This window comes from Pleurodeles waltl, chromosome 1_2 (genome assembly GCF_031143425.1).
Source record: "Pleurodeles waltl isolate 20211129_DDA chromosome 1_2, aPleWal1.hap1.20221129, whole genome shotgun sequence".
In the NCBI taxonomy this organism is placed as follows: domain Eukaryota; kingdom Metazoa; phylum Chordata; class Amphibia; order Caudata; family Salamandridae; genus Pleurodeles; species Pleurodeles waltl.
In genome coordinates, this window is record NC_090437.1 from 641,377,832 (window position 1) to 641,393,912 (window position 16,081).

General features: G+C 41.2%; 1 protein-coding gene across 2 annotated transcripts in view; it reads left to right on the plus strand.

Moving 5' to 3' along the window:
* PRDM5 (PR/SET domain 5) overlaps positions 1 to 16,081 on the plus strand; it is a 690,485-nt gene that overhangs the window by 99,488 nt on the left and 574,916 nt on the right. For both annotated transcript variants that reach the window (XM_069242565.1, XM_069242566.1), the window contains exon 3: positions 8,942 to 9,064. In XM_069242565.1, the coding sequence (XP_069098666.1) occupies positions 8,942 to 9,064 (123 nt within the window). The remainder of the gene's footprint in view (positions 1 to 8,941; positions 9,065 to 16,081) is intronic.

A 16,081-nucleotide genomic window follows, 5' to 3' on the forward strand; every position in this document is an offset into this window, starting at 1 on the left:
CACAGAAGGTGCTCTTAGCTGCAATGGATGTGCCTGACGTGGACATCGAAGGGTCAGTGTGACTATTGGTGGTGGTCAATAGAGTTTTGTTCTCCTATGTCATTCTGGCATGTGTGCCACGGTTGCCTCTAATGTAGGTGTTCACTGAATAGATTAGGTGCAAAATTGTGCCACCTTCCTCAATATTACCCTACTAGAACTTCTAAAAGAACATAAAGAAAGTTAGAAAAGTATAGTCATATAAGTGGACAAGAAAATAATGAAACAAAGAGAATGGGGAAAAGGAAAAAAAGAGAGACCAAGGAACAGGACAGGTTAATAGGAACAAGTAAAAAAGATCACAAGGAATAATAGTGTAGATTATAGGAACCTCTCCAATTCCAATGAAAGATGCTGCTGGTATTTGTTTTCACCTCTCCTAAAACCTTCTCTAAAACTCTTATCCTTGAACTTAATCAATACTGCATTGGTGTATAGAAAATGTATACTGTCTAAGCAAAATATTTCAAGTGGGGTTATTGAAAAGGGTGGTGTCCGAGGGCTTGTGGTGAAGCATAGGGTCCTACTTAATCTTGGTCGATTACTATCCAGGAGTGTTCTACTCCCCAGATTATATTGCTGTTGTAAATGAAACCCATAGAAATTGAGGTGCTATTCACAAAATCATTTGTTAGGTGGAGTTTTTTCATGGGACAAGTTAGGTGGAAGGTTGCAAGAACCATGCTTGTTGGAACTCTTTTTTGTGAAACACTGCCATTTGTGTTCCAATGAAATGCATTGCAGTGAATGTCTGTTTTTTTAGGTCACAGAAAAGTATATTGCAAATATTGAAAGAGTAGTAACAGATTTTAGCCACATTCTAAATCATTTATTGATGATGCCTTGCAGAAATGTTGAATTGCAATTAATTTTAAGGTGATTTCATCCATGAAAAATCATGATCCTTGGCAAGGATTTGAGGAATTATCTTCGAGAGAAAATACTGTTCTCTTATTTTGTCTTCTACATTATGATTAGTAGGTCCAGAAGCTAAGCCAAGTACAGACATTCTATAAAAGCACAAATATTTTTGTCATATATGTGAGAAAAGTATGTCATATGAAGCAGTCAGTAAGTTGATCCATCGTGTTCTACAGCAGATTCCCCAGAGAGTTTCATTATACAACTAGAGCACTAATATTCTACATTAATCACAAAAGTGAGGCACACATGAATGCCATGTTGCTTAAACACCATCTGTGGAACAACTGAAAACATTTCTTATGGAGGGCATGAAAGTAAATGAACAGATTGAGGTAAAAGGAGGATTTAAATTTTGTTAGCGAAATTACGGTTAGGGAACATTTTCTATAAATGCACAAACATCTACCGCATCCATGCACGAAACAAATGTCTTATAATTCTGAGTGAAATAACCAAAACTATGGCATCATGACAAAGTCATAATGAGCAATTGGAATGCCAACATTCTACATACATGGCAAAAGTGAGATATACTGGATGCCATATTAATGGAATAGGAGAAATTGAATTTAGAAGCTCTTCCCTGGAGCAGGCTGAAGCGCATTGGGATTGAGGTGCTATGCAGATACAAAATAGCTGATTAAAATGGGATGTGAAGTTAGGGTTTTTAGTTATCGGTGGTAAAACATAATTGATTAGGATAACATCAGTTTCCTGAAACTTCTCATTCCCCCTTTGCTTACTTAATCTGAAACAAGTAGCATGTTTATAGACATTGCTTCTTTAATGTTTCACTTAAATGCATCAGAGCAGATTTTTTAGAGACGTAGGAAGCTATTCAAAGCCGATCTCATAATACAATTTTCGTCTTTTAGGTAGTAAGATCCTTCAAATGAGTTGTTATTTGGTCGTTTCTTTTCAATTTTCCCTTTTCCCACTTTATATGTATAATGATTGTCTATAAAATGTTGCTCTGCATACGTTATAAACAACTACAACTGAAGAGAATACATTAACACATTTTTTTTAAAGTTCAGTCAAATTACTATTTGAAACCTGTGATGGACTAAGCAATGTTCACACTCAGAGCAGTTTAAATATATAATACAAACCAAAGGAAATGAATGTTTTGGAGGATTTGTTTGTCTTAAGAGAGCATAGAAGAGCTAGGAAACACATTAATGTACATATTCAGCCATCGGCATAGGTGAATTAATGATTCCATTATTGTTGTCTTCAGCAACATGTCACCCACTGCAGGCTCATTCTGTGAAGTAGGTCATCATTTTCCTTTTCTATTACAATTCTGCAATCTTCACAGAACGAAGACTTAGCAATATGTTGGTCACTGCTGCAATGATGCTTGTCTCAGCTTCTAGTTATTAAACTCCTGACCCACTACAAACCAATGAAAATGAAGCATTTTGGTAGTATGCTGCAGTCTGATTTACAATAATACAAAACTGGTTGGTGGAGGCGAGGCACGTCAAGTAGCAGGAATCACCTGCTTTTCTTAGATAGACAGTTGCAGACCTTATATGGGCTTTTTATTGCAGCAACATCTGAGGAGGTTTCATGGAGAATGCAACCGAATGTGATAAGAGGAGTATTCGCAATGCGGATGCCAAGAACATTTCTCCAATTCAAAATATTTTGAAAATTCATATGGTGAAATACGTTTCTATAATCTGTTTTTATGCATAGCTACATATTGATCTAGTTTATACACATTCAGTGACAAATGAAAAGGACCTGTCCATAGTGTACAGGTTCCATCTTTGAATGAGAAAAAAAGTCTGCAGATTTTAGTTAGATAGTATGAAAGGGAAAAAAATAGGCCCGGGTGGAAAATTTCTTTCTGGAATTTTGGGTGGCTCCTTTTTACTGTTGTAATGTGGAGTTCTGGACAACTTCCTACAATAGCCACATGGTGGGATTTTTTTCTCCCTGGAGACTATACAAATATGAGCTGGCGAGCAAGTGTGAGCGAGCGTTGGCATACTCTGGAGCAATTCCTGGTCCCTAGGGGGACTTCCGGTGAGATTTTCTAATGCTGGAGGACTCAGCAGTCTCTGGCGCAGTCAGAAGGCTGTTTGTTGAGTAGATTTTCTACTTGAGCACTATCAAAATCAACATGAATAGCTGTGTGCTCTTGAGCACCGTGTGGTGCCATTTGTGCTGATTTTTAAGTGGAAAATGTGCTACTAGCACTAAATAACAGTGGCACAGCATGCATATTTCCACTTGTTGGCAGAACTCTGTGGAATCTGGTGGAATTTTTATGTAACTCTGTGGAATTCTGCAGAATGAAATTGCACGACTTCTGTCATCCCAGAAAAAAACTTTGTTGAAAGCAATATTAGCTGTATTGCTGCTTTTGTTTTTAATAAAATAAAAAATATTTACTCCTCAAGGAAGTTTGTTTTTTGCAACTACTACAGACAAAATGCATATGTAGACTCTTCCAGCCTTTGCAAACTTTGGATGATAAGTTTGTTTTTGAGTTGATTAGTTTGCTTTTTTTTTTTTCTTGTGGCTAATCTTAAACGTTCTGACAGAACAGACTTTTGCTCTGCCTTGTATTATTTTATTAGAGCATTGTTATGTTTTGGAGAAAAAGACGAACAGCAAGAAAGAAATGTAATGTTTTCATATGATAAGAACAATTGCAGGAAGGATCAATTCTGCAGGCGGATGCACATGAGTACAGTTCTAGATTAGTAATAACATACTTTACAGTTAGAAAATGTAAGAACAGAGGGAAGCTCCTCATAGCTTAGAAGAATCTGATTGAGTGCATAAATAAAATTTATTTCAGCTATCCTTTTCCTGCTTATTTGCATAAACCACATGTAAACAGCAGTCATCTTCTTTGTGAAGGAAGACTTTTTTGACCACTTCATTAGGTGTTTCATATTCCATGCCCCTTATTTATTCTGATGACCATGTCAACATGTGGGACATGGTTAAAACATTTTGCCAAAGTATTTTTTTCTCTCAATCAATGTTTATTTATAAAATCAGGGAATATGCAAACTGAATGGCTAGCAATATGGCTACATCATCAAGCACAGCTTTTCTTCAAGATAAACATTTATTTTCTTTAATATCAGTCTGTACTTCTTTGTAGAGCAATTTGTAAATGGATGCGGAAAGCCACTTAGAAGGATGGAGTGTGCTCATTACCTTTTTCTGGTCACCCGCGCTGTTCTGCTGGGAACACCAGTGTTCAAACCACTAACAGTAAATTTATTACTTTGGAACATCCACAATATTTTGAGACTTCCAAAATAAATCTTCTTCACATGTATGTGCAAATCTACTGATGTAGGGTTTAGGGCCACACTTAGAGAATGGCATATGACCTAAATGCATTGCTCTGTTCACCCCATCCCTACATAGAGATGGGGGAACTTCTGATTTTCAGACTGCAGCACATGACCTGGCACAGCCACTGGAAACCCTTGAACTGATATACTGCTGCTACTGGACCACCAGGTCTCAGTGACAGTTGCCTATAACTGAATTAAGTTAAAAACATGTTGACCATGACTAGCAGTTCTTTAGTCTAGGGAATGCCCACACACAGCTCCATAATATCTAAATCTCTAATTGGAGTGGTAGACATACATTTAGTTGTTAGTAGGGAATCAGACAATTGTTTTCTGTTCTTTCCCCCTTTTTTGTTTTTTTGTTTTTAATCTTGGCAGGGGTGCTAGGTTATATTAAAGATGGTTTTCTTGGACACCTTTAGCCAATTTTGGCAGTGTTTCCCAGCCCCTCACACATCCACTCACTACCGGCATTCTTTCTTAAAAAGATTTCTGGAAAAAAGCCCTCTAGTAGGGCCCATCAGGCCCTGCAGTGCCAGCCCGATGAGGAGCATGGCCCGATGATGAAGCATGTCACCCAATGGTGTGTGACGGCTACTGTTCTGGTAAGACTAATGCATGTGGTGACTGAAAAGACCCCTACCCTAACTGGTGGAATGGAGTCTGTTCTTTTGGAACAGTGCATCTTAATTCAGTTATAGATTCAAGTAGGGAGACTGATGCACTGGACCACATAATTCTTCCTAGGTTTATATCCCTAATTTGTTTTGTTGCATACACAGTGACAGATGTCCTGTTCAATTCAGGGGAGTATGGCCCACAGTTATTTATTTTCCTATTTGGTTCGGTATGTGAAGCATGATGATAACAGGCAGAGAAACCTTAGACTAGCCAACACACGGTGGGAGAAAACTCTTGATTTTAAATGAACAAATGTCCTGTAAAATGAGGGGCGTATTATCCAGCCCTGTAGTGCAGGGCACCATAGCAAGTGGCCTTGCTGTGCTACAGTACAGGGAAAGGGAAGTAATGCACTGTGTCTACAAGAAACCATGCATTTCTGTCCTCTCCCCTTGCGCTGGCACTCAATGGGCTGCCTAGCCCTGTACAGGCAGCCTTGCACCATGGTGTCACTGATAGGTTAATTTTTGTGTAAGAAGGGACACCTTCCTCCACAAAAACAATCCATGGAGGCTTTTTCTTCTTTCTACGTGTGCACCAGAAGGTAGCACACATAGAGAGAGGAAAGAATTAATAGATATAAAGATATTTTTCTTTGTTGGGCCTCCCTTGAGGAGGCGTTCGATTTTGATGCATTCCCAGGTCTACAGATTCTTGTCAATCTGGGATTGCATCAAAACCCATGGGCTTTGCATGGGAAAACCCACTGCAACACCCATGGAATGCCTCCCTGATCCATTGTAAGGCAATGCAGCGACTTTCTCTCCGTTGACTTACACCATATGTAGGAAGTTGGCTCTGTATGTGCTATTTCAAAGTAAGGAATAGCATGCACAGAGTCCAAGGGTTCCCCTTAGAGGTAAGATAGTGGCAAAAAGAGATAATACTAATGCTCTATTTTGTGGTAGTGTGGTCGAGCAGTAGGCTTATCAAAGGAGTAGTGTTAAGCATTTGTTGTACATACACACAGGCAATAAATGAGGAACACACACTCAGAGACAAATCCAGCCAATAGGTTTTGTTATAGAAACATATCTTTTCTTAGTTTATTTTAAGAACCACAGGTTCAAATTCTACATGTAATATCTCATTTGAAAGGTATTGCAGGTAAGTACTTTAGGAACTTTGAATCATTACATTAGCATGTATACTTTTTACATAAAACACAATAAGCTGTTTTAAAAGTGGACACAGTGCAATTTTCACAGTTCCTGGGGGAGGTAAGTTTTTGTTAGTTTTGTCAGGTAAGTAAATCACTTACAAGTCTCAGGTTTGGGTCCAAGGTAGCCCACCGTTGGGGGTTCAGAGCGACCCCAAAGTTACCACACCAGCAGCTCAGGGCCGGTCAGGTGCAGAGGTCAAAGAGGTGCCCAAAACACATAGGCTTCAATGGAGAGAAGGGGGTGCCCCGGTTCCGGTCTGCCAGCAGGTAAGTACCCGCGTCTTCGGAGGGCAGACCAGGGGGGTTTTGTTGGGCACCCGGGGGGACACAAGTCAGCACAAAAAGTACACCCTCAGCAGCGCAGGGGCGGCCGGGTGCAGTGTGCAAACACGCGTCGGGTTTACAATGGTTTTCAATGAGAGATCAAGGGATCTCTTCAGCGTTGCAGGCAGGCAAGGGGGGGCTCCTCGGGGTAGCCACCACCTGGGCAAGGGAGAGGGCCTCCTGGGGGTCACTCCTGCACAGGAGTTCCGTTCCTTTAGGTGCTGGGGGCTGCGGGTGCAGGGTCTTTTCCAGCCGTGGGGAAATGGAGTTCAGGCAGTCGCGGTCAGGGGGAGCCTCGGGATTCCCTCTGCAGGCGTCGCTGTGGGGGCTCAGGGGGGACAACTTTGGTTACTCACGGTCTCGGAGTCGCCGGAGGGTCCTCCCTGAGGTGTTGGTTCTCCACCAGTCGAGTCGGGGTCGCCGGGTGCAGTGTTGCAAGTCTCACGCTTCTTGCGGGGAGTTGCAGGGGTCTTTAAATCTGCTCCTTGAAACAAAGTTGCAGTTCTTTTGGAGCAGTGCCGCTGTCCTCGGGAGTTCTTGTCTTTCTTGAAGCAGGGCAGTTCTCAGAGGAGTCAGAGGTCACTGGTCCCTTGGAAAGCGTCGCTGGAGCAGGTTTCTTTGGAAGGCAGGAGACAGGCCGGTAAGTCTGGGGCCAAAGCAGTTGGTGTCTTCTGTTCTTCCTCTGCAGGGGTTTTTCAGCTCAGCAGTCTTCTTCTTCTTGTAGTTTCAGGAATCTAAATTCTTAGGTTCAGGGAAGCCCTTAAATACTAAATTTAAGGGCGTGTTTAGGTCTGGGGGGTTAGTAGCCAATGGCTACTAGCCCTGAGGGTGGGTACACCCTCTTTGTGCCTCCTCCCAAGGGGAGGGGGTCACATCCCTAATCCTATTCGGGAATCCTCCATCTGCAAGATGGAGGATTTCTAAAAGTTAGAGTCACTTCAGCTCAGGACACCTTAGGGGCTGTCCTGACTGGCCAGTGACTCCTCCTTGTTATTCTCATTATTTTCTCCGGCCTTGCCGCCAAAAGTGGGGGCCGTGGCCGGAGGTGGCGGGCAACTCCACTAGCTGGAGTGTCCTGCGGTGCTGGCACAAAGGTGTGAGCCTTTGAGGCTCACCGCCAGGTGTGACAGCTCCTGCCTGGGGGAGGTGTTAGCATCTCCACCCAGTGCAGGCTTTGTTACTGGCCTCAGAGTGACAAAGGCACTCTCCCCATGGGGCCAACAACATGTCTCGGTTGTGGCAGGCTGCTGGAACCAGTCAGCCTACACAGATAGTCGGTTAAGGTTTCAGGGGGCACCTCTAAGGTGCCCTCTGGGGTGTATTTTACAATAAAATGTACACTGGCATCAGTGTGCTTTTATTGTGCTGAGAAGTTTGATACCAAACTTCCCAGTTTTCAGTGTAGCCATTATGGTGCTGTGGAGTTCGTGTAAAACAGACTCCCAGACCATATACTCTTATGGCTACCCTGCACTTACAATGTCTAAGGTATTGCTTAGACACTGTAGGGGCACAGTGCTCATGCACTGGTGCCCTCACCTATGGTATAGTGCACCCTGCCTTAGGGCTGTAAGGCCTACTAGAGGGGTGACTTATCTATACCTGCATAGGCAGTGAGAGGCTGGCATGGCACCCTGAGGGGAGTGCCATGTCGACTTACTCGTTTTGTTCTCACCAGCACACACAAGCTGGCAAGCAGTGTGTCTGTGCTGAGTGAGGGGTCTCCAGGGTGGCATAAGACATGCTGCAGCCCTTAGAGACCTTCCTTGGCATCAGGGCCCTTGGTACCAGGGGTACCACTTACAAGGGACTTATCTGGATGCCAGGGTGTGCCAATTGTGGATACAAAAGTACAGGTTAGGGAAAGAACACTGGTGCTGGGGCCTGGTTAGCAGGCCTCAGCACACTTTCAATTCAAAACATAGCATCAGCAAAGGCAAAAAGTCAGAGGGTAACCATGCCAAGGAGGCATTTCCTTACACCATATCTACAAGGCCATGAAAAGCCACACAAAGTGGCTTTGCGTGGCCTTGTAAAGATCGGCCTGCACTATGCGCTGCCGGTGTGTCACAAAAAGTGACGCACTGGAGGCACACGGGCTTGAAAATAAGCCCCTAAATGTGGGGTAGGTGAAAAAATCATGCTGCTTCTCAACATCCATCTGTGCCTTCAACACATCTATCCCACCAGTGGATGCCCCAAGAACAGAAATCCAGCTTTGCAGACAGGAATTTCTGACTATGGTGAACTATCATCCAGAAGACAATCAGAAGCCAGAGTCTCTGGTGACCTGTCAGGCTACGCTAAATGGGGCTCTTAATGCAGTGTTTTTCCAATCTGGCTATAGATCATAAATAAAACTGATATAATAAAGAAAACTGGCACCTACAATATCAATGTTGAATTTCTGTATTTCTTCTCTATCTCTAGGTAGAAGTTGATGCCATTCTTATGTTTGCTTATATATTTTATGTGCCAGGTCCGTGGTAGCAAAGGAGAGGTGCTGTATGTGCTCGATGCCAGCAACCCCCGTCATTCAAATTGGCTTCGATTTGTCCATGAAGCACCCTCACAGAACCAGAAAAACTTAGCTGCCATACAGGTAAGTGTACAGATTATCAGTGTGGTTGTTTCATTGTTTTAAATACAGAGGCACAAGATGTATTCGTTCATGTAAAATCATATAAAAAAGAATTGCAGAATTATAAATTGTATGATTTTGTAGCGAAATCCCCACTAATCCAGCTCGGCAAATTCTAAGAAGATCGCAAATATAAAACGAAAACTTGCACTATAATGTATATGTTCCAATCATAAATGCTATACTTTTAAATGTAATTCAGTAGGAATGGCAAAAACAAACTTTATGACAGAAATTAACTGCAAAAAATTTAATTAAACAAAAATTAACTAAAGAAATTAGCTAAACATGTTATTGCATGGAAACATTCGCTTCTTCAAGAGAAGCCTATCTTAAAAAAGAAATATTTTGTATAGAGTGAGCTGAAAAACGAACTGATAACGAGCAGGCATAAAGAGAGCCCACGGTACAGGAGAGACCTCTAAGGGTGTCAAAGAAGAGTGATAATGATTTTGTTACTCTTTGCAACAGCTGTGGAGTGCATATTTAATGTAGAAAGAGAAAACTAAATATAGAGCTGTAACAACGCACAACTCACATAAGTTGAATATTGGTTTATTGAACAGACTCCTTGCACAACACCTCAACTGCTCCTCTGCCAGCTCCCTTCATCAACATTCCAAGGTGCACTCCCGGTTGTTCCATTCTTCAACATTCTGAAGGAGAGCCCTGGAGCCTACCAACTCTTACATGGAAAATAGTATACATAAAGACATAAGTGGTTGTTGCCTATAAATTGATGGCACGGCTTGAGTATGTACATTACACAATTGTGAAATACAATACTATATGAGTTTATGATCTATATTATAACAAGAGCCATATCAGAGGGACTTTGCCAGTGGTGGTGATACCATTTTCAGACGAAGAGGGGTGGGGGTGTGCTGCCATTAATGTTACTTCATAAAACGCAAAAGGACTGTGCAACATCGAAGCATAACACAAAGAACAAGTAAATGAGCCACAGCCATACGGCAAAGGAGTGGTACGGGTGTAGTATGTGGATGGTAGGGCATTTGGTGCACACTGTCACAAATATATTTTCAAAGAATTATGTGGTAGCTTACTGTCATTTACAATTTTGCACAGGCGTAGTTTTACTGATAAAACTGTATAGCATACAAACGATGTGTGTAACACATTCAGTAATGTGTCATTTGGGCGTCACCAACTAAAGTGTCTTGGTTTTTTCTGATGCTATGAAAATCATTTTTTCAAGCGCACTTCATAATTACAATAAAGACCCTTCATAGGTGCTTTCCTAACTGTAATAAAGTTTAAATATTTGTATCGTTCATTTGTAGGTATTTATATGTTGTGCCTTAGGAATAAATGGCATTCCACAGACTTTCCTTTCTTACTAGCAAGCTTGTCACATAGTTTCAATTTAGATAATCCTCAAACCTTGCAGTCAGAGATAAAAGGAAACACCAATTTCCCTGTTAAAAGAAGCAGCATTTTGTCAGGAGACATAAACTGACATGTGACCACAGTCTTTTAAAGCATAGCAAATGGGGCATGATAAAAACACATTTTAAAGACATCTTTATTGCTCATACACATGTAGACCTCCAGGGTGGTTCTATTGAGGGTACTACATCACCTCCAGCACTCCTACTTCCGCACCTATGAACTTTGCATCGGACTAAAAATGTTCAATTTGCACCATTTTTGCAGCGTATAGTAAAAAATAACGGGATAAATGATTTCGCACCAGTACATTTCAGAGAAATATTTTTTAACCACTGGCAAAACATTGGTTTGCAGTTCAGAAACCGTCTGCTGCACATGTTTATACATCATTTTGACTGGCGATAGAAGGTTTTAAAAAAAAGATCATAATCCACAAATAGCTCTTTAAAAAGAAAGAATGCAGACTAATTTTTCAATGTTTGCACTTGAGTTACAAAACAGCAACAAGGAGTGGCATTGGGACCTTTTAGTTGATTTTGAAAATGGTTTTAGCCGTTGTGCACAGGATCGTTCAAGCTGTGCATCATGGCTAATAAACTGGAAAAAAAATCCTATGAGGCTGGCTGTGCCATTTTGTAGATGTGCGTGCCAGGCATGCACACACCTACTAACACACGCATTTTCTTCTTTTTATTTACTGATCTCAGTTGGATAGAATAAAAAAAAAGTAACTGAGTGGGTGAAAGAACACGGATGGGGAAAATAACATGAAGGAAGCACATGGAGAGCAGAATCATGGAGAGGGCGGAACCAACAGGAGAGATGGAAGAAGCAAAATAGAGGGCAAGTGGAAGCAAGACAGGGGAGTGCGGTGAGGCAGTTTGGTTGCTGTAGCTGGGAAAAGCAAAACGGAGGGCACAGGAAAGAAAGCACACAGAAATAGAAGAATGTGTAGGGGTAAGCAAACAAACAGTTCAATGTGGATTTTAAGCACAAAAGAGAGTGGCTCAAAGAGTGAAGCAATTTAAAAGTGAAAGTGTATGTAAAAAAGCAGCTCAAGTTACGGAGTTGTAGAAAATTAATTTTTTTAAAGTTATGAAAGGAAATGTGTTGTGAGAAATGGGAAAACACAGAGAATGGCAAAATGAATGCATGGTCACTGAGTCTTTTTAGAAAAAATTCCTGAAAAGCAGACAGTTGTAGAAGGATGAAACAAGCCAATCAGAGAACTAGTAAGCAGGTTATACTCCACTGAATTGACAAAAACTAAATTGATTGTGTTAGACCTGTCAACTCTTGGCACGGTTTCCCCTGTCTTTTTGGCTTCTGACCTCCTGTTTTGATCCTGTGCTGAATTTCATTTTTGCTGGCTTTAGGACTCTGGGCATTTTACCACTGCTGACCAGTGCATGTCCTCTCCATCTAAATTGTATTATTAATTGGTTTACATGTGATTGGCATATTTTATGTACATGTAAGCCCCTAGTAAAGTACACTATGTTTGCCCAGGACCTGTAAATCAAATGCTTCTAGTGGGCCTGCAGCACTGATTGTGCCACCCACCTGAGTAGCCCTGTAAACATGTCTCAGACCTGCCACTGCAATGTCTGTGTGTGCAGTTTTGAACTGGCAGTTCGACCTGGCAAGAGCACCCACTTGCCAGGCCCAAACCTTTCCTTTTACTATATGTAAGTCACCCCTAAGGTAGGCCTAAGGCAGCTCCATGGACAGGGTGCAGTGTATTCAAAGGGTAGGATATGTACTGGTGTGTTTTACATGTCCTGATAGTGAAATAATGCTACATTCGGTTTTCACTATTTTAAGGCCTATCTCACCCAGAGGTTAACATACGAATTGCCTTGAAATATATTTTAAGTGCAATTTCCTATTGGGAGCAGATAGAGATATGGATTTTGGGGTCTGGGTCTCTGAACTCACAATTTAAAAAGACATCTTTTGTCGAAGTTGTTTTTTAAATTGTAAGCTTGAAAATGGCACTTTTAGAAAGTGGACATTTCCTTGCTTAACCATTCTGTGCCTCTGCCTGTTTGCTGAATACATGTCTGGGTCAGGATGAGAGTTTGGATGTTTATGTATTCACACTTGATAGCCACACAAAGGGAGCTGAGGTGTGCCCTGTAAACCCTGATGGCCCCTCACCAGGCTGATGAGTCTTCCTGAGAAAGAGGGGTGGGAGGAGCTGACACTTGCACCTGAATAGAGCTGTGTCTGTCCTCACACAAAGCAGTCTCTAACCCCATGATTGTGTCTGTGGCCAGGGCAGGAAAGGCAGAGTCTTGTGCACTGCAAGGACTTTCCCTTGAAGATTGCCTTCTTCGAAGGTAGAAATTAGTATAAGTTATTGACCTCTGAAACCACAACTTTAGAACGCTTCTGAACTGAAGCCATTCTGCCAGGAAGAAGAGCTAGATGCCGTAGTAGGGGCCACCACCCTGCCTGTTGCTTTGTTGATCTGGCCTGCTGATTCTGTCCTGGGAGTGAAAGAATTGGAATTTGCTTTCTACATCCTACTTTCCAAGGTTCTCCAGGGGCTTGAACTGAGCTTGCGTCCTGTTAAGAAGTCTCAGGAACATCAAAGACTTCATCTGCCAGTAGCTGGGCTGTTCTACTGAGAGTCCTGACTTGCCAAGTGGTGCCAACTCCAGTCCCTGGGCCCTTGGAAGTGTAAGCTGGTGACCTGAAGGAGAAACTCCATGCGCAGACACGCTGTCGCAGAAAAATTGATGCAGTGCCTGTCCAGCAGCTGGAGAATCAACACAGCGCTTGTTTCACCACAGCTACATCAACACAGCACATCTGGATTTTCCACACATCATTCCTGGGGCATCAATTTCTCATTGACCACGTACCACAGTAAGGAACCGAGGCTGCGTGTCCAGAAATCAATGCATTGCCATTTGCTGCGAGGAGAGAATTGACACATCACCTCCCCTGCCTGTAAGGAAACGACGCACTGCTTCTCCTGCGAGGAAAGAATCAATACATCACCTCCTATGCACAGTGAGGAACTAACACATTGCTTTTCGACACCTCACCATCCCTGCAGCCCAAATCGTCTTTGTTTTTGACGCATCCCAGGTACTTTGTGCTAAAAAGATACAATTATTGATTACTATCGATTAAAACTCATTTCAATCTTTAAAAAGTGAAATCTTTACTTGTGTATGTTGGATTTTTGTTGTTTTACTCAGATAAATATTGGCTTTTCTTCTAAACTGGCGTGGAGTACTTTTGCAGTGTTTTCACTGTATTACTGTGTGTATACAAATACTGTACACATTTCTTCTGAGATAAGCCTGCTACCAAGGGGATGAGCAGGTGTTATCTTAGCTGTGTGGATCCCTTAACCTGACTAGAGGAAGGGTCCCTTCTTAGACAGGGTGCAGACCACTGCCAACTAGAGACCCCATTTCTAACAGATAGGCTAATACAAATAAAACCATCAATTGATTCATGTATGATCTGAAAAATTACTTAACAATGGAAAATAATTCAGATTATGCTCCATCCAAGATATAATCAGAAAGCCTGCCAAGGTTTAATTGACTTTTGGAAAGGTGGTGATTTTGTTTTTATTTGTGGATGTTGTGGTATCATGTAAAAGCAGATCTTTGGGATAAATAATAATATGCGCGTTGTAGTTGAGCTGATAAATGACGTAAATGCTTGTTCTGTGATTTCTGTGAATGTTGTGTGGTGAAAACTGGACAAGAAATGCACACTGGAGCATTCTGAAAAATGTACATTATCCACATGCTTGAACATTGTGACATGTGAGCAATATCTATTTTGCATGTATTTTTTGTGAACTCAATTGCTGGGTTTTCTAATAAAATCACAAATAAGGAAAAGTTGACCTTAAAAATGCAAAATTACCCTGCCCACTTGTTCCTAACGGGCATTTGAGATTGTAACCTCATTTTCATTATTTGAGTGATGGCATAACCAGAGACATCATACTTTTCGTGTAATATTGATTCCAAAAAGCACATTCTAAACTGCTCTACCAAAAACGGTTCTCTGCATTCATCAGTTGCTACTTTCAGACTCTGTACAATGCACAAACATTGATTGTTTGAACAATAAAAATATAGATATATATGTGCATATATTTACAAAAAAAGACGTTTAAAATAGATATCTTTATGTAAACAGCCACTTTACCAATATTCACGATCAGTGCTTAATTTGTAAATAAAAGCGTGCCTGTCCCCAAAGCCCTCTTCTTAAAACGTGGCTGCTTCAATTAAATGTGCGAGCACGGAATATTGAGGTAGTGTAATCCTGAAGCCATATCGGGCCTCTTCAAATCCATTTAACGCTACTCCCTGCCCCTTCAGCTCACTCTTGCAGCTTTTTACTTTCTTCCATTGTGACTCATCTTTGGTTTTCTCCTCCTTCGTCTTTCCCATATGTGTCTATTGCTCGCAGTAAATGCTTGAGGCAGAAAAATAAGTCCTGGTCCTCAAAAGTAAGTGCTGGTGCTCTGCACCAGAAACAACAAGCACACATTAAGCACTGGAATAACTGTTAGGGAATCACTAGTTTTTAAGCAATTTTAGAAGGTGAAAACTCAAAGTGAATTTTGTGTTAAACGCTTTTTTGAGCAACCTCACTACCTTTGTCCGTCGTAATCTATTGTCAAGAAATGTTATACACTGGTATAGTCTGAAAAAAAGCTACTAGAATACATTTTAATTGTTCGATAGTTATAGGCAATTAAAAAGTGAATTTGACAGGAAATTGCCAATAAAGCAGTAAATACGAGTTTGCTACTCCTCAAGTTTATGCTTTTTATGTATCATGATAAAGTAGATTGTGATTAGATGAACAGTTAGACATTGGTTGCCTTTCTTCTGTGCCTGGTAACTGTAAACCTTTTAATAGAAAAAAACAAGAGGGCCTACTTGTCTCACGCACTCCACTCCACTGAAAGTCAAGTTATTATAGTTAGTAGGACGATAACTATTGTGGAGTGAGAGCTAGAGGCTAAACTGCCACCAAGCCATTGCTAACTGCACTGTTAAATATGAAAAACCGGGATGTGCATATAGGGTGAGTTAAATCTATGATCCATCTAGCCATTTGTGGCACATGAGAGCAGCTACTTCTATCACGTATGCAGCTTCTTGTATATTTTTATTTTCTGTTTCCCCCCATGCACAATAGTCACAACCACTGTGCAATCTTATTAAGGTATGGCATTCTTTGAGATTTTCTTAGACCAAACTCTATCACCCGAATCATGCCTATTCTTCAGCTCCAGTAATGTTATAATAATTAATTAATCTCTTTTTGGCACAGAATGAAATTTTTGGTTTGTGCCAAAATGTATTAAGGACTAAACCTTTTCCTTTATTGGAATGACAAAAGATTTAAGGGCAGATATACTAACCTATTTTGCAATTTCAATACCCCAATTTGAAACATAGATTTTGTGACCACAAAATAGGTTTTTCTTATGTATGAATCCCATTTTCAGCATACACATTTACAGACTCCACAAATGGCAATCTGAGTGGATACTGATTTGTAATTTGTGAG